The sequence below is a fragment of the Marmota monax genome, unplaced genomic scaffold, assembly GCF_021218885.2.
Source record: "Marmota monax isolate L192 unplaced genomic scaffold, Marmota_monax_Labrador192_F-V1.1 WCK01_AAM20220418_F8-fsc00001, whole genome shotgun sequence".
Lineage (NCBI taxonomy): Eukaryota > Metazoa > Chordata > Mammalia > Rodentia > Sciuridae > Marmota > Marmota monax.
Window position 1 is genome coordinate 33,284,664 of NW_026693777.1, and position 20,944 is coordinate 33,305,607.

The window sequence follows — 20,944 nt, forward strand, 5'->3', positions numbered from 1 at the left end:
CTCTGTTACCTGGAGAAGGAATTACAGGTGGGGAATCACGAGAAGCTCTTGAGGAAGGCCAATGATCAAGTTGGTGCAGAAGTATTGACTAGAGTGGTGGGCTGTGTGCTATTCTGTGACAGTGTAATAGTACACTGTGTAGAAAAAATTTAAGGTAAAAATGTACTTTTGCCTCACTCCCAATTTCTAGCCATTTATCATCTTTATTTTTAAATCGTAAGCCCTGCTCCTGAAATGTCAACCTTTAGTCTACTTTATTTTTTGAACCTGGTCTACACAGATGGCAGCAGAAATGGAGACATACATGATGTCAATATATATTTTAGGTAGGAGGACTCTTCATGGATTGTATGGGATAGAGAATGATAGAAAAGATGCAATCAAATTTTGAAGGTATTAATAGCTTTGTATAAGAATTACATGTATCATTCCACTATCTCCGTGTTCCCATTTTTTTTCTCTCTTCTTCTCTGCAGTCTTTTCTTCTCCTTGTACTTCGGATTTACCTTCCTCTAATGACAATGACTATATGGTGAATCACCTGCAGTGCAGCCTGAGGAAGAGTTCAGGGTAGTGTCGGACAGAGAGCTACCCTCAGAGGCTAGGAAATGTCACACAGTGAGGAATGGCTAAGCACATGTGTTCTATCAGTGCAGAATTCATCTGTATTTTTGTTGTTTCTGCAGTACTAGGGATTAAAACCATGGGTGCTCCACCACTAAAAAACTTCCCCAGCCTATTGTTTTGTTTTGTTGTGGGGACAGAGCCTCACCAAGTTGCCCAGGCTGGCCTTGAAGTTTTGATCCGGACTTCTGCCTCATCAATGCAGAAATCTTTACTAGGTTCAGAGAGTGGACTGAATGAAGGCAGCTCAGGGCTTAACTGATCCCCAGGAATGGGCTCTACTTCTAGAAATTTGCAGGTGGAGATTAGATAGATTTTCATTCTCCACCTACAGAGATTTATCAGCCAGAAAAAATATCTGACTTAATTCTATGGCTTTATAATTTTGATGTTAATAATTTCCTGAATAGTGCGTTCTACCAGGTCTCCAAACAATTCTTTTTTAAAAACTTTTATTAGTGCTTTATAGTCATACACACTAGCAGGGTCCATTTTGACATATTTATAAATGCATATAACAAATTTTTCTCCATTCCAATCCACAGTATTTTCCTCTTCCCTTCCCCTAACCCTTTACCCCTTTTTGTATTATATTCATCTTCCATTTATTTATCATTTTTTAAAACTGATACATTATAGTTATACATAAAAGTGGAACTTACTGAGTATGTATTCATGCATCCACAGAGCATAATTTAGTCAATTTCATTCAGCAGTTTCTTCCCTTTCCCATCCTTCCTCCCTTTCCCCATCTGTCCCCTTCCTTGTTATCTAAGAAGTTCAAGTATTTCCATTACTGCTTTTCAAGTGGGTAAAAGACAAAGACATAAATAATACTTCAGAACTTCTAACCTAGTTTATTCTAAAATATTATTGTGATAAAACAAAATACAGACCTATCAAACATCGTATATTTACTACTTGGCCTTTCATGCAATCTTGTAATATATTTCAATTTAAATAAGAAATCCCCCAAATATAATACTTCTTTTGAAAAAATACAGGCGTACAAAAGACAAGATTAACTACAGAAATGAATCAAAGACTAATAAATTGACACATTATTTTCTGACACAAATTCATGCCATTTAAGTTCAAGTAAGCATTTAACTTTCCATCCCAGTACCTGTAATTTTATGTCTATTTAATATACAATATTATTAGTGTTTACTAAACCTTTCATGAGTATTGAGCATTGCTAAATTTTACACATATTTTGTTCATATTCTCTCATGTTCAAAGTGGATTCAAATCTCAAACTCAACCCGCTGAATGAAGATTGTTCAACGCTATTCAAAAGAATTCATCCACGATATTGATTGTTTCCTTTGCTGAGAAGGAACTTTTCAGTTTGAATCCATCCCATTTATTGATTCTTGAATTCACTTCATGTGCTTTAGGAATCTTATTCAGGAAGTCAGTTCCTGTGCTGATATGTTGAAGTTATCAACAAATATATGAAAAAAAGTTCAACATTTCTAACAATTAAAGAAATTTAAATTAAAACTACACTGAGATTCCATCTTGCTCCAGTCCGAATGGCAATTATCAAGAACACAAGTAACAATAAATGTTGGCAAGAAGGTGGAGAAAGGGAACATTCATACATTGTTGGTAGGACAGCAAACTGGTGCAACCCTTCTGAAAAGAAGTATGAAGAGTCCTCAAAAAACTAGAAAAGGAACCACTTTTTGACCCAGCTATCCCATTCCTCAATATATCCAAAGGAGTTAAAATCAGTATACTACAGAGGCAGAGCCACATCAATGTTTATAGCATCTCAACTCACAGTAGCTAAACTGTGGAAGCAACCTAGATGCCCTACAATAAATTAATGGATAAAGAAACTCTGTGGTATATATACACAATGGAATATTACGCATACTTAATGAAGAATGAAATGATCCACAATATGAATTTTCACATGACAATATTTCTAATGCTGTGAAATATGCCCCAAAATCCTAATTAAAATTCTAAATTAAGGTAGACACCATCAGAGAACCCCACATTGAGCAGCCACTTAGGAATGTTCTTGGTTAGAAAACAATATTTTTATCTATATTCTCTAAGTAGTTATGTTTCAGGACTCATGGATCTATGAAGTTCTGAAATTATGTTCACAATTTTGATGATATAATGTTTATGAAAATAAACATTAGCTTTTAACAAATTATCAAAAGAATCCATAATCTCAACAGGCTTGCAAGTACTTCACCAGCCAAGATGTTGCACATATGTCAACCCTGGCTTCTTGTTTTCATGATTTTAGACAAAGTGACTTGAAAGTCAGATTCTAGGTTTAACTTTCTCTGGCTTTCTAAGCAAAATTGGATGATCTACATCTCAGCTAGGATAGCTCCATTCATTGCACTGAATATCTTGGAGTAGTTTTTCCAAAACTGAAATATTGATTACTTAGTTTCTTCTTTACTGCTGTCTTTACTTCTTGGTTTCTCAAAGTATAGATTAGTGGATTCAGAAAGGGAGTAAAGATGGTATAGAAAACAGACAAAATTTTGTCCACCAGGAAATTTGTGAAAGGCCACACATAAATGAAGATGCAAGGCCCAAAGAACATGAATACCACTATGAAATGTGCAGTGCAGGTAGAAAGAGCCTTAGATGAGCGTGTGGAGGAATGGTCCCTGATAGTGACAAGAACAATGATGTATGAAGTGAGCAAAAGCAGAAAACTTATAAGAGCAATAACACCACTGGTTGAGATCATGAAGATCCCAAGAACATATATGTCTATACAAGCCAGCTGGATGACCAAAGGAAGGTCACAGAAGAAACTATCTATCACATTGGGACCACAGAAGGGTAAATAGAGAGTAAAAGCCAGCTGGCTCATGGTATGCAGGAAGCCCACTGTCCAAGAAGTTATGACAAGCCCAACACATACTCTTGGGCTCATAATTGTTGAATAATGGAGAGGTTTACATATGGCAATGTACCTGTCAAAAGACATGGAGATCAGCAGCACAATCTCTGTCCCAGTGAAAAGATGCAAAAAAAAGATCTGAGAAATGCAACCCTCAAAGGATATGGTCTTGCGCTGAGCAAAGAAGTCCATAATCATCTTTGGCGTGGCAAAGGAGGACAGGCACATGTCAATGAGAGAGAGGTTGCTGAGCAGGAAGTACATGGGCAAGTGAAGGTTTGAGGTGGATAGGACAGTGAGCAAAATCAGGCAGTTGCCAAACATAGTCATTAAATAGAAGATGGAAAACACTACGAAGAAGAATATCTGAAGCTCAGAAGAATCAGTCAGTCCAAGTAACACGAATTCAGATACTCTGGAATGGTTAAAACCCTCCATTGTTCTGCAGATACAGCTCTGTAATCTTAAAAGGAACAAAATTAAGGCTAGAAAAACATGATATGTCTACAGCTACATGTGACAAACTTATGATGTCATTTGATTGTTCTCTAGATCACTGATTATCTAAAATCTATGTAAAAACCTCAGACATCATTACTCTAAGTACATGTATGAAGACACGAATGTTGTGAAAATACTTTGTGTACAACCAGTGACTTGAAAAATTGTGCTCTATATGTGTAATATGAAATGAATTGCATTCTGCCATCATATGTAACAAATTAGAATAAATAAATAATTTAATAAAGAAAAAAACTTTCAAAGTAAAGAGTTTCCTTCTTGGAAGCACTGATCAATTACTACTGGATAACACCTGAGAAGCACAAACTCTCACTTATAGCCAGCACTCGTATACATTGGGCTACATTCATACACGCCCACACACTAACACTTGTCTGAATACACCTAGGAAGCTGCATAAATCATATTTACAGATTATGTTAAGTTTTTAGACTGTACTGAGTAAGACACATAAGTAAAAATAAGGACTGAAACTCCAACGGTTTCTCTTACTCCACAAAAATTCAATTATATCAAGTCAAACATTGATGAACACTAGATTTAATTAACTTTTTAATATAACGATTAGAGAAGATCCACTTTATATCCTTATTAGGGTGACAAATTATTTACCTTTGATTTTTTTAAATCTATGAAACAACTGACCACCAAAGGGCATACCTGTAATATAAATAAATTATTTTTAGCTTTTGTTATTTTGTAACCTCAGAAACTTTTATTTTTTAAGAGACTATCCTTTGATTCTCTTCATGTTACTCAAATGAAGCTATTGTTTTAAAGTGAGGATGGTGAGCTACTATAAAAATTCAGAATAACTTTCCAAAATTACTTTTCTCATTTACAGTACTTCCCAAGTTCTATAATTTTATTTCAAAGATGATATCACTGTCTACCAAAGAGTCAAAAGTGTGGTACAATACAAATCAAAATTGGTCGTGGTAAATGAACACCAATTTTGTCACCAAAGAGGGTTTATCCTTCCAGCACCTAGTAAAATGTATGCCTTTGATTATGGAAAACTCAGATGAGTTTTCTGAAAGTTTTTGGGTCACTGGAAAATTTTGTCACATTAAAATTAATGGAAAAGAAATATCTAATATTGTTTCAGTTCAGGTCTTTATAAAAAATGTTTACCTTTAAAATCACTTTTTTTCAGTTAAATTGCTATTTTCACATGTAATACTGAGTTCCTTTGTTACATTAGATAATTTAAGAATTCTCACTGCACATATGAATATTTCATCTAGTTTGATAATAATTTCAATATTAATCAATGTCATTATATATAATTCTGTTATTAATTTTATCTTTTAAATTGTGATTTTAAAATTTATTTTATATTAATGTTTTCTAAGTTCATCAAAAAAGATTAAAATTTAAATATATCAGTGAAATAGGATGAAACAATGCCAACACATGTTAAATGTCGTATGCTCATATTCAAGTTACAATTGATATTAAATGAGAAGAAAAGAATGAAGTCATTGTCATAAATCTAAAGAATGAACAGATGGAAAAATAATCAATAAATGAGCTAATGACTTTCATTTCTTTCACTTCCCTTCCATTAATTTATCCCCAATGATCACTAAAAAACTGCTCAAAATAAATATTAAGTAAAAATTAAAACCCACATTAGAAAAATTTGGGACTACTGGCTGCTAAAATTTCCTAATATTTTAAACCAACTTTAACTGTTGTGACAGTATTAATGCATCAATTTGATGAAAGAATAAGTTTTATTATTAAGTCATCTCTTTTCTCTAAATTAATAGACTAGCTAATAAAATTTCCAGATCTGCTGGATACTTTCAGTTAAAAGAGGTCAGATGGTTTCTAGCTTAGAGTAAGTTTTAGTTGTTTTTTAGTAAAATCTGAAACAAATATTCCAAAACAATTTTGGCTTCTATTTACATGATTAACACAAAGTTTTCATTGGTTCCACATTCTAACATTAGAGTAGAAATGTCATAACTACTATTCTGTTGCAGAAAATTCCATGTCCTGTTAGAATTGGAAAAGGGATAACAACAACTTGGATTCACTTTTTAAATGTTGATGTGCAGAAGGAAACTTACTGGAAATGAATTATACTCTCCATAATATAATCTACCTCGCTACTCCATTCTATTCTATGTTCACTCAACACATGAAGTTTAGCTATTACCTTTAGTAATATTTTTTATTTAAGTGAATTCACGTTTTCCATGTGGAAGAAAATCTAGTTACATATTCATTTATTGTACATATTCAAAGTGCTTTTTCAATATTTAAAAAATACTTTCAAAATTTATCAGAGAGAATTATTCTGAAATTCTTAAAGTGGAACTATTGTCCAGTGGTGAAAAAATGCTTAAGGTACATATAGCCTCTTATGATAGTTAAATTAAATGGTCTATATAAAGTTATATGCATATTTTCTGAGCAATGTTCAAGAAACTTCCTAGGTTTCAAAATTTGAATTTAAGAATGTTGTTCAGAAATAATAAGCTCATTTTATTAAAAATAATACTATATGCAATAAAATATTCTAACCTAGTTTCGATTCATGAATTTAGAGAAAGATTGTGCTCCCCAAATAATTTCTTTTTTCAAAATACATTATTTCTTTTCATATGAAAATCATGTTTGTTTTATATTAACTGAAGTTCTCAGTTTTACACATTTGACTTATTTTCCTGTTTTGATGAAATAATTTAATTATTTATGGAAACTACTCTTACACCATTGTAAGTGAATAAGCAGTTTTAAGGTTTGTTTTCTTCTCCTTTTCTTCTCCATAAAGGCAGCTTTGATCACTATGTTACCAAACCATCCTTTTGTCTTCAAGTTATACGCATTTTTTCTTTACTACTCTACTATTATGGTTACTTTATATAATTATCAGATAAATGCTAATTTTTTGATACCTGAAGAAAAGAAGCCACAAGTGCTTCTCAGGATCCTTAGTATTATATCCAGCTTTTAACCTACCAGCTGTGCAGCCAGAATCAAAAACACCATATCCTCTAAGATAAACAAGTCTCTGGAAATCACCATGGTCTTTAGTAAGCATCAGAAGCCTGGACTATGGACATATGTCCTCTCCTGTCTTGACATAAAAGCCTTTGGAAGGCAGTGACATAGAGGAGATTAGGGATTAGATACTAGAATCTGCTTGCAGTGGGAGTTATTAAAATGTTGAAATAGCTTTTCATAGAGTCACAAAATGAACTCTGAATGTCTTTGCTATTTAAAGCAAAGGTCCATGCCCACATTGAAGCAGTATTCATTAGAGAAAAGAGGACAACTGGGACTAACCTAGAAGAAATGTAGGCAATCACTTTAAAAGCATTATTGGGGGCAAAATTTACACTCTCATATTTATACCCCAGTGTTAAAAATTATAGAATGCCACAATTGGGAATTATTCTTTTAGGCTATGGCAATTCGCTCCCGGCAAATACTGGCTTACTTGAAGTGTTATGTATTAAAGGAAGGATAATGCATTAAAGATTCTGACAAGGCATTTAAAAATTAGCACAAGGGAATAAGTATAATGATAGCTGTCTGTATGGACAGATGAGGTCTAGAAAAGGGGATATTGTAAAATACAAATATACTAGAAATGAAGGAAGGTGCTATGCAAGTACCTTAGAGGATATAAAAAATAAATGATAAAAATAAATGTGATACAGTCGGCATAATACCTAACACAGAGAAAGTATTCAGTAAAATATAGTAGGAGAAGGAATACTATAAATGATTATTATCTTAACCTTATTGTTTCAAGTGCCCATGATATATCATCCAGGAATATGCTTGATATGGACTCACAACCTAAAATCATAAACTGAAAGCCTGCCATGGTTACTTGCAGGCTAACCATTCATCTGTGACTTGCCCTCTAAACACGATCTTCTTTCTAAATAATCACCTGCCCAATATTTCTTACAGGGCTGGCAATATAGCCCAAGAAAATCTTCCCTAGCTAACCACCTTTCTAGCAGCAGTCTTTGAAATAAGAAAACAAGCAAATTGGGTTTTCAAGTTTTTCTTTGATAAAAAGGCTTTTAAAAATAAAAACCTAACAATAGATACAAAGATCCAGTAAACATGAAATGTTTGTCCTACTGTAAAATAAAAGGTAGTTGTGTATAATTGTCACTAAAGGAAAAGGTATATATAATTATTATTTGAGTAATTATGGGAAAAGTTAAGAGAATTAACAAAACAATAGCAATAAAAGATAAGATGAAGGACAAAATGGAACTATATCTTGGTTGTGGTAGGACTACATGAATCTACATAAGTGTTTAAATTAAAAGTCTGCATACCATAATAAAAAAAAGATCAAATTTCACTTTAAAATAGTTTATAAAGCAGATTTTTTAAAGCAGATAACTCAGTTCAGTGCTTAGTTACAAAATAAACACATAAAACCAATAGTTATACACCAGCAATTATCTGTTAAAAATTAAAGCAAAATATGTCTATTCATATGAGCAATAGGATACATAAATAGGAGTGATTTTTATTCTAATTATTCTAAAATGTTTTGGTTTTGTGTAACAAAACTATAGTATGCAATATAAAGAAAAAAATTACTTGAATTAAAATATATATTGAGTTACTGAAAGAAGAAACTCAATATTATTCAACACATAAATTTCCTCATATAAAAGAATTCAATGAATTCACTGTGAGACATTTTTGAGTTAACAAAATAACTTTCAAAGTTTGAGGACAAATCAGATGAAGATAGTCAGGAACTAGAAATGGAATTTCTATTATGGAAAATAAAGATGAAAAATTATGTGGGAGATGCATAGAAAATAAGTGACAATATAAGGGACTTGAAAATTAATAGTTAGATATAAACAATTGTACATAAGAACTTAAGACATTATAATGTTATTTCATCATTATATCAGATAATTATATTATCTGACCTGAATTGGCAAAGGGGTCTTTGTAGATGTAATTAAAGCTGCTAATCAGCTGACCATACAATGAAGAGATTAACTGGGATTTTTCAGGTGGGACCAATATAAGCGAAAGGGTCCTTAAATAGAAGGTGAATTTTGTGATTAGCAACAAACTAATTCTACAGTTTATATGATAAGGCAAAATGACCTAAAGTGGACAAAAAATGCTGAAGAAAAAGAACAAAGTAGAGAAATCACACTTCCTGCTTCAACAGTTCCCATAAGTCTACTGCAATTAAGAAATCAAGGTATTAGTGAAAGAATAAGTACAGGTCAGTGCAACCGAGGACAGAAGTAAGCCCAGGCATGTAAGTTCAATTGATCTTCTACCATTGTGCTGAGAATACAAAAGGGGAAAAACATGGTCTTTTCAATAAATGGTGCTAGAAAATTGAATATTTACTTGGAAAGGAATAAAATTGTACTCTTAAACCATCTTCAAAATCAACTCAAAATCTATTAAAGACTTAAATGTAAGAATCGAAACCACACAAGTTCTAAAAGAAAACAAGAAAAAAGTTTTGTAGTATTGGCCTTTGCAATAATTTCTTGGATACTATGCCCAAAGCACAGTGAACAAAACCAAAAACAAGTAAGTGGCTTTATATGTAAACTAAAATGCTTAACAAACGAAAAGGCTCCTTACAGAAGGGGCAAGCCAAGTGTAAATTGTTTATCTGATAAAGGGTTAATACACAAAATGTTTAAGGAACTCCTGAAACTCAAAGCAAAGGAACAAATAAATTGATTAAAAATGAATATATTTATCCAAAAGAACTAAAATCAGCATACTATGGTGATATACACATATCAATGTTTATAACTGCTCAATTCACAGTGGCCAAGTTGTAAAACCAGTCCAGGTGCCCAACAACAGAAAATAGATAAAGACAATGTTTTGTATATACACAATGAGATTTTATTCAGCTATACAAAAGAATAAAATTATATAATTTGCTGGTTAGTGGATGGAACTAGAGAACATTGTGCTAAATAAAAAAAAATCCAGACTCAGAAAATAAAGGGTTAAATGTTTTCTCTCATATGCAGAAGCTAGAGAAAAATAAGAAAAGAAAAGAAAGAAAAAATGGAACCTTGCATGGTGGTGAGGGCTTGTAAGCCCAATGGCTCAGGAGGCTGAGGCAGAAGGATTGCAAGTTCAAAGCCAACCTCAGCAACTTATTGAGGCTCTAAGCAAGTTAGTGAGACACTGTCTCAAAATAAAAAAATAAACAGGGCTGTAGATATGGCTCAGTGGTTAAACGACCATGTGTTCAATCCCTGGTACTTTCCAAAAAAAGGGAGGGTGGTGAGTTTCATGGAAATAGAAGGGAGAACAGTAGAGTAGAGGAAAGGGATTGAGGGGGAGGGAGGAGATGAGAAAGGGGAGAACTGCAGAATGAAATTGACCAAAAGATGCCATGTTCATGTATGAATATATAAGGATTAATTATATATATATATATATATATATATATATATATATATATATATAGTATCAATTTTTAAAAACAATAGGATGCAGACCAATAGAGTAGAGGAAAGAGATTGGGAGAGAGAGGAGGGAAAGCAAAGGGGAAATCTGGGGAATTGAAATGGAGCAAATTATATTACATGCGTGTATTAATATCAAAATGGACTCCACTCTTACATATACCTACAACACAATAATAAAAAATGAACAAAAAAAATTCCCTCGGAGAAGACATACAAATGACAATAAATATATGGAAAAGTGTAGTTACCTTGTTCAAAATAGTCCAAAAGGTGCCACTAGATCTGAGTGACAAGAAACCCATGTCAAGTATGAAGATACAAGGCCTAAATAAAAGGATTTAAAAAGCTATATTTATAAACACTATTAAGAGAAGTCTGAGGTGGCTATGTTGACATTGACAAAACACTTCAGTTTAGTAATATCATCAGAGACAAAGAGAAGAATCATGAGAGAGTGGTCAATAACTCAATAGAATAACAATACTGAATGTGTTTGCAACTAAGAGAGTATCTTTAAAATTTATAAACCTAAAACTGATAGGATTGAAAGGAGAAACAAAGAAGCTTTATTGTTTTAGATTTTAACACTTTTTCTCAGAAAATGATAGAAGAAGTAAATAAAATTAGTAAGACTTGAACCACATTATCAACAGAATTGTGTTAGTTGATATATAGAAGACACGGCAGCTAAAAACCATGAAAAAAAAAAACTTAAGAGTGTTTATGTAATAGTTACAAAGTTGTACCCTTCCCAGGGTCTTAACAGATGTGGAAGAATTTAAATCATGCAAAATTTTTCTCATCCAATGGAATTTTGGAAATCAGAAGAGAGACAATCTAAAAATTCCCCAACAAAAATTGCCAATTAAGCAATACATTTCAAAATAAAATGAGTCAAAGAAGAATTCACAGTAGAAATTAGAAGTATTTTTAATTTAATGAAAAAAGGAGCATGACATCAACATTCATGTGATGCATATACAACAGTGCTTAATGGAAAGTGCATGGCATTAAAGGTTCTTGCTAGAAAAGAACAGTCTTCTCTGTCACTCTGTCTTGCCAGCCCAGATGTACAGAGTGCCAAGTCACCTAGAAACTCTTATCCTTCTTCCTGTATTTGGCCTGGAAATCCTCTCAAGATAACAAGTTGGGCAACCATGGAGTTGAACTGACTTATTCTTACCACTTGTTGCCTAATGTTCAATGTCTTGATATCTATTGTGCCAGATTCTGTTCATTCCTTTTTTGTTGTTGATGCTGTTTCAGGCAGGAAGGCAAATTCAATTCCTGTTATTTCACCATTATCAGAAGCAAAACTACTAGTTTTAAGACTTGTTGAAAAACTTGCTGGGTGCTGGGACACCGTGGTTTGGGAGGCTAAAGCAGGAGGATCACAGGTTCAAAGTCAGCCTCAGCAACTTGGTGAGGCCCTAAGCAACTTAGTAAGACCATGTCTCAAAATAAAAATAAAAATGGGTTGAGGGTATGACTCAGAGGTTAAGCACCCCTGGGTTCAATCCCTGGTACTCAAAAAAATAAATAAATTAAATTAAATTAAATTCTTAAAAAAGAAGCCTGAATAGGAGAGTTAATTTTCTTCATACGTCTATAGGTATTACAAGTCAAATGGATAAAATGGACACAAATTTTTAAAAGTGAAAACTTGTATGAAAATTAAGTATATGAGTTTTGAAGTATAGTGTAATATTTCATTACACATATGTGACATGTACATGTATCATGTATACCATGTGTCTTGATCAAATCAGGGTGATTAATATTTCCATCTCCTACCATTACTTTGTTTCAAAACTTCAGACTCCTTTCTTCTAGTTATTAATAGATGTATAATAGGCTATTGTAAACTATAGTCACCTTGCTCTTCTATAAAAATTTTAATGTTAGATATTTCTAAGTGGTGGAATCAGAGAAATTTTTCATACTATTCTTTTATTCATTTATTTAACAAATACTGAGCACTTTGTGTCAAGCTGTAGAAAAAATAAACGAGTCTCTGCCTTTTATGAAGGTTACATACCGTGATGTAAAGGCAGACATTAAAATGAGTATGTGAAATATGTGCTATGCTAAATGATGATAAGTGCTGTGGACAAAGGGGGGCATGAAGTATGTGGGAGTACATAGCAAATGTCAATAAGGTGGTCAGGGAAGGTCTCACGTGGAAGGTGGTATGTTCAAAATATTATGAATCCTGGCTTTGGGACCAGAGACTGGAAAGACAGAATTGCAATGGAACAAGATTAGGTAGTATAATGGAGAATAGAGGGGGTGGAGGTCAGGGGTCAGCCTGGGATGCTACACTTGAGAGGATATGAAGACACCAAAGTGGATCCATAGCTGTGGCATACACTTCTGAGTACAGGAGCTGACAGTTCACAGGAAGGACTGAGTCTAGAGGCCATTCACATGTAGATGAAATTCAATCAAGGCAGCTGGGAAGCTAAGAAGAACTAAAAAGCTAAGAACTAAGAAGCTAAGAGGAACAAGGGGAAAGCAGGTCAGGTAAAAAAGAGTTTAGGAAAGTGGGGGTCCTGGGGAGAGAGTGATTTACCACCGTGTCAAACACTGCTCAGAGGTCAAAGATGGTAAGAACCGAGTAAGGACCACTGAGCATTATTCATAATCACAGGAACAGTTTAACTGGCATGATTGGGTGAATTGGAAGGGAAATAAATTGGAAGCAGAAGTGTGAACACCAGTCTGAAAAGTTACATTCTATATGATTCCCAACTACATGGCATTCTAGAAAATGCAAAACTACAGAGACAACCAAAAAATCAGTGATTGTCAAGGCTAAGTTGGAGACAGGGAGGGAACAGATAAATAGATGGCATACAAAGGATTTTTAGGTCAATCAAATTATTCTGTAGTATATTGTAATGATGAAAAACATTTGTCAAAATAGATAGCAAGTATTTATCAAAATCCATAAAACTCTATGAAACAAAGCATGAATCCTAAAATAAGTTATGGACTTTAATAATAATGTTCAATATTCATTAATTATAATAAACATACTGCACTAATGCAAGATGTTTACAATAAAAGAAATTAGTTTGAGGTGAGAGAAGAGGACATATAATAATGCTGTATTTTTTTCTGCTCAAATTTCTATACAGCTAAAACTAGTCTGAAAAAAAGTCTATTAACTTAAAAAGAAATGTAAACAACACTTGAGGAGCTTTATTGTAAAGGGAAGAAGAAAAAGGAAGTAACATATACAATACCATGACAAATAGTTCTTATGTAGGATGAAGTAAATATTGTTATATGAGGAGGGAGAAATTCCCTTTGGGGTATAGGAAAGAAAAAGGAGAGCTACCACAGTTACTGCCTTGCATAAGGAGGGGACAGAATCCAGTGCATAGGTACAGTTTGACCTTATAGGGCAGCATCAGGTCACCCAGTATCAGCAGTGACTAAAGGAAACTGATCACAGGCAAGTGTTCAGATAGCTGGTATGGTAGGACATTGAGGGATTCTCTTCCCCTTTTCACAGTGAGACAGGAGATAAACTAAAAGTGAGATTTAGCAGGTGTGGGGTTTACTTAAGAATTGAGGTAATTTCTTCTATGGTTTTGATATTTATATCATACATGTATTATTCACAAATATTGGATTCTTTGATTATTATTAAAATAAAATATTTTAAAAATTAGTCCTAGACTCCCTTGTATTGGGGATTCCAGAAATGTTTTAAATGCTGGAAGTTCAGCAGACTCATTCAAGATTTGAATTTGGATTAAGTTAACTAGAGAGGTGGTGGTGGAGAGGCTGCTGTTTGACTAGAGGAGATTTGACAGGTACACAGTGATTCTGGATCACCTTGATCCCAGATGAAGTCTTGATTATTTTTTCAAGCAGAAAATGGCTAAAATTGTAGGAAGGACCACTCCTGTGACAACACAGAATTGTTCCAAGAGTCGTCTCTGGATGCCCAGCCAATAGTCTGTTCTTCCAGACTTTCCACTATTTTGTCAGCACCTAATTCTCTACATTAAATGACATTTTGTTTAAAAATAACTGGCATGTTTTTTGCTACCTGAACTAGAATTCTGATTGGTCTACCAGGGAACTATCTCTATTATAGTCAAGGAAAGCAATTGGAGGTAAGTCAAACATATAGCTAGAAATCATAACAACATGCAAGGGGTAATCATGAAGCTCTAGGAAAAATAAAGAAAATTAAATATTTTTCTCTTAATAATATTTTTCAACTCTGTGCTAACTGTACAGAATCTTGAGTTTACAGACTCTAAGTTATTTATAAACCTGTGGTAGAGGAATCATTATGTTGCTTAAAGACTTAAAATGACTTCTTATTACAATTATAATAAAATGTTTCATGTTTACTTTGTGGACTATATGTTTTAGATACTACCAGTATCTCCAATTCCAATTCTAATCATTTTCACATTCACTTACTATATTCTAGACAACTTGGATTTTGCTGTGGTACTCAAATAGACCAGGTATATTATCATCTTTAGGCTTTTGTACCACCTGTAACCCTTGTCTGATTTCTATCCCAGATGTTGGCTTGATCAACTCTCAGTTTATCTAGATATCACTCAAAATGTCATTTCCTGAAGAAGTGTTTGTTTGGCAATAAAGAAAATAAATTGACTACCCACAATTCAGAGTCACAATCTATTACTTCACTTTTTCTTTTGGTTATTTTCAGAATGATATTGCCTCCTGAAACCATGGTGTTTATTTTTCACCTTAATAGCTATCTGTTCCCACTTGGGTATCTCCAATATAGCAATGACCATCTGTCTCATTAATAATTGTTTCTTCAGTGCCTAGAATAGGATCCTGACTAATTCAGGTTATGTAAATAATAAATAAATGCAATCTTTTAGAAATGAATACATAAATTTCAGATCCCATCCCACAGCCCTGAATTTCTAATTCCTTTTCCCCCTTTTTTAGGGTATGTGCTGATGAAACAGCTTCTTCATGGAAGACTTCACTTCCTGGTTACGAAGAGTATAAATTACAGGATTCAACAATGGAAAAATGACTGTATGAAAGAGGGAAACCACCTTGTCAGCCGGGAAAGCTCTGAACGGGCGAGTATAGATGAAGATGCCAGGCCCAAACATGAGGAATATAACAATGATGTGTGTGGTGCACGTGGACATGGCCTTGCTCTTCCCCTCAGAGGAAGACCCATGTACTCTGCAGAGGATGATGGCATAGGAGGCCAGAAGGCCCAGGAAGCACAACAGGGTCATTAGGCCACTGTTGAAGACCATCAGGAGCTCCACCACAAAGGTGTCAGTGCAGGCCAGCTTGATGACCTGTGGCACATCACAGAAGAAGTTATCCAGCTGATTTGGGCCACAGAAAGGCAGGCGGAGGATGAGGGCCACCTGGATAATGGAGTGGATAAAGCCTCCCAGCCACAGAGTCAGTAGCATCACATAGCAGGCTCTAGGGTTCATGACAGTTGAGTAGTGCAAAGGCCGGCAGATGGCAGTGTAGCGGTCAAAGGCCATGACAACCAGGAGCAGCCCCTCTCCACCTCCAAGGAAGTGCAAGAAGAACAGTTGGGTGATGCAGCCTCTGTAGGAGATCACCTTCTTCTCAGAGAGGAAGTCCACCAGCATCCTGGGAGCCACAATGAAGGAGTAGGAGGCATCCAGGAAGGCCAAGTTGCCCAGGAAGAAGTAGAGGGGGGCTGTGAGCCCAGGGTCTGACCTGATGGTGAAGATGATGAGGAAGTTTCCAGGGAGGATAATGAGGTAGAAAATTAGAACTAAGACAAAGACCAGAAGCTGAATCTCTCGAGACTGGGTCAGACCAAGGAGAATGAATTCAGTCACCACTGTGCCGTTCTTGTTCTCCATCCCCCTGGCCTACAGTGTATCAGGGAGCAAAGTTTGCTATTACTATATATTCCATCTAGATGCTAGCTTTTCTGCAGCTAAAAATTTTTTATCATATCCCTTCTTAAGGTAAAAACACTTCCCAGCTCTGTCCACTGTCCTGGCTAATTTTTATTCCCTTCTTTTCTCCGAGTTTAAAATGGAAAGCAGAAATAAAATACTGTTCCCAATGACACAGTCTTATTCCCATTCAAAAAGTGCTTCTACAGACTCTTCTCCACTTCAGAAGTCTGGCATTATCAGCTTTGGGATTTCTACCTTCCAAAGCGGGATGAAAAATTTCACAATTGAGACACAACATGACTTCCATTATCATGACCTGTGAGGTTTTGTAGATACATGTGCTTGAGGTTTAATTTGGGGTGGGGCAGGGGAATATTAGACCTTTCTTTTCTCATCCTCACAACCCCAAATTTTACTAGACATTTTCTTCCTTGAATTTCTGTGAAATTCCCACTTCCTAGCTGGTAACTCTCTTGCTTGCCCTCTGCATTCTCTTACTAATTGTATTTTCTTTTATCCCTTCTGGTCTGGTGGTGAACTCTGACTCCAAAGTGTTCATCATGATCCCAGACAATAATGACTCTACTTTTCACCTAACTCAGAGGGAGTCCCCCCACTATAAGTATGGTTGAACACCACTCCTGCAGCCACTCCACACCTTATTCATGCAGTTTAATTAGCACTATTTGATTCTCAAGTACTTATATGCCCATAACTCACTTCTTTATCTCTACTTAATGCTAATTTTATTAATAATTATATCATTTTCTCAAAACTGAAAATCATACTGTATAAAAACTAGAAATCATGATAAAGATACTGCAGTCCGCTCGAAAGATGAGAAAACAAAAGCTTCTCTGATTGTTACCAAATTTAGAATGAGTTTTGTTTTTTGCTGATTGACAAGCAGTAGAAGAATGCAAGTATATACTATTGAGTTTAAACAAAAAAAAAATTAATTACAGATTTAATCAGTAGATGCTCTATTGCACATACTTGAATAATTAAAAGTAATATTGCTAGTCTAAATTCACCCTTTTCTACTGGATTTATAATTGGAATTTGAAACTTGGATAAGTGAAAAGGATACTATGCATTGTGGGAGAAATTCAGGTTTAAAATAGACTATTTAGTGGGGTATACTTATTTCAGAATGTGTACATGATGATCCATTGAAGAATGGAAACAGAATAGTAATATTTATACATTTAATGCATGTACACCATTGTAAATTATAAAATATAGATGAATATACATACTACATATAACTATATAATTGCACTGAATAATTTTTAAAATTCTGTTTAACACATATATTAGTGCAATGGCATATATACTTTATAAATAAATATGCATACATTTAAGGTACTTGATCAAAAATATTTTATTATAATTTTTTTTCAATTTTGAAAATTGCTGACCTACCCCAAAATACGTCAAGTATAACAATATTCCTCATGCTACTTAACTAAAATAACACAAATGCTGCAGCACATAGGGTGCAAAAAGAAGAGGTAATCTTTGATAGAAAGTGCTATTGGGGCAGTACTTGAAAAGAAAGAAAGAAAGAAAGGGGGAAGGATAAGGGAAAGAAGGCTGAGGAAAGATATAGGAAAAAAGCAGCAACATCTATCTAGTGGCATCTCAGGTTTCATATTTTTAAAAACATTAAAATAATATTTTTTAGCCTGCTAGAGATGAAAGGGGCAACTCGAGCATTCTTGGTGCCCTCGCTACAGTAAAATCTATTTCTGTGTTCAGCGGGCTGAGAGACTTACTTCTCTCTGTTTTGAAACGTTTCCCTATGCCTTCTTTATGTTCCCTCTTTTCTTTCTCTCCCTCTTCATCATCAAGTTCCTTACTTTAGTTTTCTGAATTTGATTATGATTTTTTGCCCTTGTATTGCCTTTTCTCTGCTTCCCCCTCATTTTCTCTTTGATTCTCTTTGGTTCTTCTTTTTTACATGTTACAGTTTTACATGTTTTAATAAGTATAGATCAGGCTGAAAAACATGATCAAATATCTAATTCATACTAATGATGACACTAAAATTATGAACACTAACAAGTATATAAATATTCAGCAAAAATATCCCTCCAATAAAATGGAATGGTCAGAGTAAATGACCTCTAAATTTCTTTTGAATGCCAGCATTTTAATGCAATGAAATAAGGAAGAAAGATCCCTGGTTTTGTAAACATTTATCTGATTCTCATGTCTTGGCTCTGCAATTCACTTACTGTGTGATCCTAGGAAAGTCATTTAGCCTTCAGAAGCTCACGTTTTCTTCTGTAAAATATGATAATGTTTTGACTCTTGCAATCTGACGAGGGTAATAACGAAAATCAAATGAGACTATAATAATATTAGTATGTAACTCCTTGAAGTATCCTTGAACCTTAATCCTGAACACATTTAGATGTTAGGAGGTGGCTCTATGAAGTGGACACTATGCCACTAGGTTCTATGCCAATGCCTTTGGGTAAACCCTGGAATGATAGTCGCTATGTAAATCTGAGAAATTAATAGAAGTTTTGAAGGATCAGTACAATCTTTATGTGGAATCGCCAAGGCACCCAGTAGTTTGCATAAGCTTTTCTCAGCTCCATAACTGTCAAAGCCCTACAGTGAGTGATAGAACCACAGACATCAGAGGAAATTCTCATACCTACTAAGTGTAGATATAAAGAGATCAAGGGTCTATCTTCTGCAAAATCAGTTAAGATTTCTTCTGAAGCCCTCAGCCTACCCTTTGTGCATGTTCTTTTCCTTTCCTCTGTACATTATACAGAATGATTCTCAGTCATTTTTTTGATGATCCTTAACACTAGAGGTCAAGAGTATGAATAATTTGACTTAGTTATGTCAGGGCTAAATATTTTTATCCACCATTAAAGTAATTCTACGCATCAAAAACAATTGGAGATCTACTGGAGGAGAAGGTAGAAAGTGCCACACTACTGAATTTAGACCTGAGTCTTTTTCTATTTCTACTGAAAATCTGACCTCTAGACCATTGCATTTCAAAACAGCAAATTAACCAGTAAAATAGTTGCAATATTTTTCTATTGTCTCTTCTTTCTGCTTCTTGCAAATACAAAGATTGCCCAGAAATTTGGGCATGCAGGGATGTTAAGCTACTTTCAGAAAAATATCCAGCTTCCACCTCCTCATAAGAATGCACTGACCATTCTTGTCCTTATTCATACATCCTTGTCACATAGGGACCATTAGATTTTAAAATATTTTCTGTGTTGTATGTAAGAAAGTCCTTTTGGGATTTCAGACTATCTCAGCACACTGAATGCATCCAAAGGGAGTTGTTAGACTGTATTATTAAAGCATATATAAATTAAGCAAAGGAGAATACCAGAACTTTGAAAGGGCTAAACATTTTTAAAATGTTTACACTGAGTTAGTTGTGAATTCTAAAAACAGAATCCTATCATTGTTTGAGAAAGAATCCAATTGGAAGGTATATTTATTAGTTTAGAATAAAATAGGTTGAAAGCAATTAGTTTGCATGTCATAAAAAATTCAAAATGAGAAAATAAATAAATGATAGACTATTAATATATATGTAACTGAGGTGATTCTGCAATCTGTGTATGGGGTGAAGGTGGGAGTTCATAACCCACTTGAATCAAAGTGTGGAATATGATATGTCAAGAAATTTGTAATGTTTTGAACAACCAACAATAAAAAAAAAACAAGAAAGCAAACATGAGAGAAAAATAAGAATAGACTACCAAAATTTTCAATAAAAACAATCAGTATTATTAATTTTTCCCATTGCCTCAGTTTTCCAATATGGCTCAGCATGGCAGTAACTAATCCTGCCTTTGTTTGAAATTTACTATTTTGTTTATTACACCTTTAAAAAATAGTTTTGATTTTTCAAAGTATTGATTAAAATGCTGTATATCTCTATTATTTAGTCTTAAAGCATCTCTTTAAATTTTGTACCCAATATAAGTGCCTTTCTCAGGTTTAGTATATTGCTGGTGATAAGGAAATAGACAGCTATAAAAGCTTATGAAGTTTTCAAGGTATAGTTCTTCTTAGAGAAAACAACTTCTTGGTAAAATTGGCCAGTTCCTCAGGGGAAGGTCACCCCCTAAACAGGACATGTAAGATGTATCTTGATCTCCATAATGATAGTTTTTTTAACTTTTCTCTGCTTAACTAAAATAATAATTAAGGCCAATTACTTTTTCATTAAAAATTATTAATAAAAAATTAATTGAAGGTCATAAAAATTAAATATGGCTTAACTTTTTAAAAATATTTTCCAGTTCTATTATTTATTTATTTATTTATTTATGTATTTGTTACTGGATATTGAGCCCAAGGGGGGTGCTTAATCCCCGAGCCACATCACAGCCCTTTTTAAATTTTTTATGTTGAGACAGGGACTCACTAAGTTGCTTAGGGCCTAAGTTGCTGAGGCTGGCTTTGAACTTGCAATCCTCCTGCCTTAGCCTCCCAAGCTGCTGTGATTATAGGCATGTACCACTGTACATGGCTTT

At 34.1% G+C, this 20,944-nt stretch overlaps 2 protein-coding genes across 2 annotated transcripts; both read right to left on the minus strand.

The window, feature by feature from the left end:
* Positions 1 to 2,989: 2,989 nt before the first annotated feature.
* On the minus strand, positions 2,990 to 3,967 carry LOC124104746 (olfactory receptor 4K2-like). The gene has a single exon (XM_046461838.1). It carries the CDS (start codon positions 3,947 to 3,949, stop codon positions 2,990 to 2,992), a length of 960 nt encoding a protein of 319 aa, XP_046317794.1. The 5' UTR covers positions 3,950 to 3,967.
* Positions 3,968 to 15,449: 11,482 nt separating this feature from the next.
* On the minus strand, positions 15,450 to 16,373 carry LOC124104748 (olfactory receptor 4N2). Its single transcript, XM_046461840.1, has one exon. The coding sequence runs from the start codon at positions 16,371 to 16,373 to the stop codon at positions 15,450 to 15,452; it is 924 nt and encodes a 307-aa protein (XP_046317796.1).
* Between the last annotated feature and the right edge of the window lie 4,571 nt (positions 16,374 to 20,944).

Bases quoted from the DNA above. Each gene is read 5' to 3' on its own strand.
- LOC124104746 (XM_046461838.1), bottom strand. From the start codon at position 3,949: ATGGAGGGTTTTAACCATTCCAGAGTATCTGAATTCGTGTTACTTGGA.
- LOC124104748 (XM_046461840.1), bottom strand. From the start codon at position 16,373: ATGGAGAACAAGAACGGCACAGTGGTGACTGAATTCATTCTCCTTGGT.